This window comes from Oreochromis niloticus, linkage group LG7 (genome assembly GCF_001858045.2).
Source record: "Oreochromis niloticus isolate F11D_XX linkage group LG7, O_niloticus_UMD_NMBU, whole genome shotgun sequence".
In the NCBI taxonomy this organism is placed as follows: Eukaryota; Metazoa; Chordata; class Actinopteri; order Cichliformes; family Cichlidae; genus Oreochromis; species Oreochromis niloticus.
Window position 1 is genome coordinate 42708112 of NC_031972.2, and position 6285 is coordinate 42714396.

General features: G+C 39.5%; 1 protein-coding gene across 1 annotated transcript in view; it reads right to left on the reverse strand.

Annotated features, from left to right (window-relative positions):
* The window catches only part of swap70b (switching B cell complex subunit SWAP70b), a 32494-nt gene extending 27415 nt beyond the window's left edge, over positions 1-5079 (reverse strand). The window contains 2 exon segments of the mRNA XM_003455381.5: positions 2238-2378; positions 4871-5079. Of these exon segments, the coding sequence (XP_003455429.1) occupies positions 2238-2378; positions 4871-4966 (237 nt within the window). The 5' untranslated portion in view covers positions 4967-5079.
* Between the last annotated feature and the right edge of the window lie 1206 nt (positions 5080-6285).

A 6285-nucleotide genomic window follows, 5' to 3' on the forward strand; every position in this document is an offset into this window, starting at 1 on the left:
CAGATATAAAACGGTCAGAAATGTGTACTGCCACAGAGACAACGAGAGGACAAACAAATACAAACAGCCTCTCTAAACTAGTGTTAATCCAACCTTTTTATATATTGAAGCTCCAGCTGAACCGACTGGTCAGCTGGAAATAGTCAAGTCATTTTAAGGGCAAAACAAAAGAATTTTCTATAAGCCGGTCATTTAATTATATAAAGCAGGGGAGAAAAAGTATTTTACATTCATCGATCAGTTAATTAACAGATCAATTGAATAAAGTGTCACAGATTATAGAGACATGAAGTTAACAGTGATTACAGTCTATCAGGTAGAAAATATATAATAAAAAAAGCACTGCTGTTATACAAGAATTCCAAACACTCAGAAGGAATTCTACTAGAGCTCACTGCTGCTCATGAAATCACAAAATAAGCATTTTCTCTTGTCATGATGTCCAGCTATGCAATCACAAACGCTCCATTCATCCCGTGACCCCGTTATTACATCATCACAAAGGTCTGTGATGTTCAATAACTGGTTTTGTGGCGCCGTCTCGGAGCAATACAATGATGGATGGACACAGAGGGTGACACCAGCACAATGTAGCTACTAATACACTGTGTCCATCAATGGACCTTTGTAGTGCACGATTAAATATGACTAATAAATAACCTTAAACATGATCAAAGGAAAACAAAAGGTTTCCGCAAGAGAAAGTTTGCAAACCTTTTGGCCACAGTGGGTTCCAATCTTAGACCGAGTGACAGACTGACAAATAGCTGTAAGCCTCATGTCTTTATTTAACACAGCGTAATCAGTCACAATGCAGGCTGGGAAGAGTATTCCAGCTCTTGGTTTAGTAACTAAAAAACCACATTTAGCTTCAGCAGCTTCTATAAGATAAGTAGCTGCTTATGACACATACACCACAATGATGAGAATTTGGGAACATTACTCCCAAAACATGGTTATTAACACATTTATATTGGCATGTTTGTACAAATGTCAGCCCATGCCACAGCACCTCAGTAGCATTAAGATCAAGACTCCAAAAACTACCTGTGATCAGGTTTTAAAAGTATTCAGAGATGCACAAAGTCTACTTAATGAAAAAGTCTTCTCATATCAAGAAAGACTGGTCGGTATGAATCATACCTTGATCACATCTTTCTCAGCTATCTCTATAAAAGACAGACAAACGATAAAAATATGTCTAAACGCCCCATGTTCAATCATCTACAGCAAGACAAAATGTCTACAAACTCAAAAGCTGCTACATCCCATAGCAGAGGATATCTTATGAAGATTACACAAAGACGTTAAACTACAGCAAAGACTTGCAGAAATCTGAATCTTTGCCCATTCTGTTGAGTACGAGGCAAATACTGATTGAGAACGGTTCTGCAAACACTGCCCCACCAAAAAAAAGAAAAGAAAAAACACATGTCAACTGTTAAGCATGGTGGGGGAAGCACTGAGGTTTGACACTAGTTTGCTATGTGAAGGCTCGGATGCTAAAAATGGACCCGATTTATATAGTTTTTATGGTCTCCTCAACCAGTCATTCAGTGCTTTAACTCTACACATACAGCACTCTCGCAGACACCCCGATTAAGTTTCACAGTTGGTGGCGTTTAATATTTTACCCAAGAAAATATGGATTGGAGAAAATTTACAGAACAATATCAGGTCAACTGTTAAAATACGTTAGAGTGATGCAAGAAAACAAGAAATTTAAATAACTGCTTGAGAGAAAAGAACATGTATTTCAAAAAGAATTGCCTACTTTGAAGATAATTCTGATTTTATTTGTCTAGAATTGTGATTGAGAGGAACATCACACCACTATTTATGAGTGACCCATACAGGCCGCTTTTGCAGCCCTGACGAAGACTCGGGTCTGTTGCTCTCAGGGACAAACAATCAGCAACTACAACATGACTCCAATCTCCTGCCTTAGTAGAAAATAGATAAAACGCCCACAAAGTACTTGTTATGGCTGGTCAAGCCTCTGAACAGCCTTCAGCTAATGTTACATTTTCAACAGCCTGTATCATTTTCAAAGCAAAGTAATGAAGAGTTGTAGCGCAGACTGAGAATTCGCCATTATTATTTCCTCTATAACAATGGCACTTATTGTTTGTCAGTGTGTTGACACTGAAAAAGAGAGCGCCCTAGATGTAATAAACACCACTTTACTATCCTAGGCTGACAAAGTGTGACTGAATGTGCTTACACAGCTGACTGACCTTATCCAGAATGAACTTGTTCAGGTATGGCATGTATCCCTGGTTGGAGACAGGACCCTCGTCATCATCTTTGAAGTGCTCCTCCAGTGCCACCGGGTCATGGGGAATGTTCATGACTGTACATAAGTTGTGGGACAGGACCTGAAATCAGAGGTGAAAACAATACTTACTAGTTATTATAAGGACCGATTGATATGTTTAAGTCAATTTCAGCTAATAGTTACGAGTTACATTCCATTTATGCCATGTCTTGGCCGTTTCTACCTTTGCTCCCTGTAGTTTCTTGAGACATGCACTTGAGGTTACATGAAAGGTTACAGCGTAGGGTTAAAGTCGTAGGTTACAGTCGACATTTACAAAATAAAACAAAATATAAATATTGTTCCCTGTCATACAAAGGCCCCTGCCCAGAATTCCGTTTGACGACTCGTTGCCATGTGGGGTTACTACTGTCATGTCCACATGTGTAATTGGAGAACAAGTGTGGCGCAACCAAGAGAACCACAAAGGAAGGAGTTTCACCATTTTCAACAGACGTTGAGTGTCTTAAAGCTGCATTGCATTTTTTTTTCTCCTTTTTTAGCCCACAGTTTCGTACAGACTAGTCTAACTATCGTGCAAGTAGCAACAGGGACATTTCCCAGGATAATGATTTAAAAAAGGGGGACCAGATCAGAATATTTAAAGTAAGTATAGTACAGACAACTAATGTTGAAGACACCGTGTGCACGTATGCAGCCCTGTGCCCTAATACCAATGACAATGCAGTTATTATGCATTATCATCGATGCAATAGCTGTACAAGAATTTAAAGACGGTTTTGTTTTGAGTAACTATTTCAGACAGTCGCCAAGAATTTGCAGGTAGTTCTGATGTGCGTTTGGGATCACTGTCCTGTTGGAACATCCAACTGTCTCCAAGTTTCAACCATCTACTGTTGATTTGAGGTGAAGTTGAAGAATATGAAGGTAGCCCTCCTTCATCATTTCATCCACTTTGTGCAATGTACCAATATCCCTGGCAGCAAAAGAGCCCAAGAAATAACGCCACCACCACCTTCTTTGACATTTAGGTTCGTGTTCTTAGGTTTGACAGAGTCACTTTTACTCCTCCAAACATACTTCTTGTGATTATTACCAGACACCTCAGTATTCGTCATGTCTCATATAAAACTTTTCTCCAGGAGGCATTTGGCTTGTCCATGTGGACAGCTGCAAATTTCAGTGGCACTTGAATGTGTCAAATTTGAGGTAGTCTTGGTCGGCACCCTCTTAGTCAGTGAAGATGTAAAAGTCACTTCACTGTGGGCAGAATAACTTGTACTTGCGTACAGTTGTTTGAACTGATGATCTTGAAATCTGCAGTTGTTTAGAAATGGCTCCAAAAGACCTCCCCAGCTTCTGTAAATCTATTGTTCTCCTTCTTAGATCTTCACCGAGTTCCTTGCGCAATCTTATTGTTCGGAGTATTAGTCAATCAATTACGTGCTGTCAAACAAATAGATAAACTACCGGTTGCAGTGAATGGTGATGACTATAGAAAGGTTTACACTGGTTTTGTCAAGTTAAAAGCCATTGTATAACCTTCAGCTCCACTTATTAAATAGAAATACTTAAACTACAACAACATTAAAACCGTGAAGTACTTGAGCTAGATTCAGCCATTGTTCCTATTCATGCTCTCATCCAATGGCGTTTGGCATTGTTAGATAAACAAACACTCTAATCTGCTGGGTGCGGCAAAGTAGCGTAGTGGTTGGCACCTCACAGCAAGATGATTCTGGGTTTAAATCCACCGGCTGGGGGCTTTCTGTGTGGAGTCTGCTTGTTCTCCCTGTGTTTGCCTGGGTTCTCTCCATGTACCCCGGGTTCCTCACCCTTCCACAGTCCAAAGACATGCATGTTAGGTTAACTGGCGACTCCACATTGACTGCAGGATTGAATAGGTGTCTGTCTGTGTTAGCCGTGTGACAGGCTGGCCCTGGGAGAACTGGGTTAGAACCCGACCCTGAATGGATAAGGAGAACAAGATGGATGGCCGGTACATTGGCAATAGAGGGTGGGAACCCAGGAGGGGCCGATGCCGTCCCATGCCCTTTCTCTTTGCACTTACCCCAGAGTAGCAGCGACCATTTTCACTTTGAATTGATGCGACTGAAGTGAAAAGTGTTTTTGTTTTTTTCCATCTGTTCCTGAACAATGTTTCGCTGGCACAAGAGTGTGAGTGCGTGTTGTTTACATACACGGAGGTATCTCCAGGAAATTTGTACACATATAAAAATATCTTCTACTTGGCTGTGTTTTAAAATGGATTCTTCCAGTGATGCAGAAGTGTATCAGCTCTTTTGAATAAGTTTACTTTCATCTGCGTTAAAGCCTCCTTTTCAAACATCTGTTGGCGCTACTTGTTCTGTGGTGGTTTTTAGTGTGGGATTCTCCTGTACTCGATGTGCAAACTGTCAACAGGTGCGTCTCAGCTGATGCTGCCCAACAGAAGTGTGTGCGTTTGTTTTTTTCCACGCAAATCAGAATAGGAAGAAACTGGTTCAGCATTTCAAAAAAAGCCAAAGATCCTAAAAGTTAAAATCTCCAGCGGCCAAAAGAAACTCAAAACCATCAAGGAAAGCAGCTTACCTTCAGCTGAGATTTAGAGACTTTCCCGCTTTTGTCCACATCCAGCGCTGTGAAGGCGTGCCAAATGGACTTTAAAAGTTCGTCCCGCAAGGCCATATCGGTGGAATATACCTCGTCTTCTTCTCCTGTACTTTTTTTCCTCTTACTTCTCTCCTCTCCGGCTGCGTGTGTGTGTCACTCGTCCTCTCTTGCTGTGTGAACTGTCTCTCTTCTGCTGTTGGACCTGACGGGGAAAGGTCACGTGACCCGCTACTGCGTGCTCGGCATCGTGATGAAGCGCTGCAGCACCGCTCAGCGAGAGGAGCGCACACACATCAGGCACGAGTGTGTGTGTCACTGACGCGCTGTGTGTGAGGACTTCGTGGGTAAAACATTAATTTTTTTTTGAGTAAAAATTACAGATAGTAGGTGTTTGAAACTCCCTTGCTAAAAAAAAAAGTCGTTTACATATAAATATACGGAGAACCTAAACTGTCAGCTCAAAAATACTAACCTTTTAAAAATCACAAAAATATTATTATTAGTAGTAGTATGCCAGTTATATTTAAATAAATGAATATTTAAATATTGTAGGCATTCATTTTGATAAAACTTGCATGTGTATATAGATGTTTTGTAGATGCATACAAAGGTGTGCCATGTTATTAAGTTCACCTGTTGATTGATTGACATCAGTGCAGAGATCGTGTACACATGCCTTTGTCTAATGCTTAATGACATTCATATATCTGTGGTGTCATGTAGACCTTTTATCTCTTTATTTTTCGGCGCTTTTCTGACAACTTAAAAATGGGAAATTAAAGATTAAAATATAAAATTTCTGGATTTAAAAATGTTGCTTGATTAAGGCGCTAAAATGTAACTGAGAATATATTTGTGTTAAAATCTAGATGGCTAAAAGTATTTGAATATTCTGAAAATATTTTACAAAGTGAAGTGGTTAAACTGTAGACGATACAGTTCAGTTATAGGAGAAACTCTGAAGTGTTCACTAAAGATTTAACATCCTCCTCTGAACTTCTATGAAAATCTCAAATAGAACCAAGTCAGTTTATACGTTATTTTATGCAAAATTTTTGATATAATGAATTTTTAGTTTTTACACAGCGAATTTTTACTTGGGTTTAAAAATGAAGCAGTTCTGATTAAAACTCCAGGGAAATTAGTTTGTGCCAAATTTGTGACCAATTCTAGATGGCCTGAGCTGTAATACCATGTGACTCAGAAGTGTCACATTCTATTGCCCAAACATCTTTGGTGTGAGAAATACTAATGCTGATATATGTATGTATCTATATCACCATGTTGAATGTTGTTTCTTTTTTTGTTAAACACAAATAATCATTTGTGCTTAAAGATTCATTTTCAATCTTTCTGAAAGTTTCTCTCATAAAAATGCCAAACTGAACACAAGG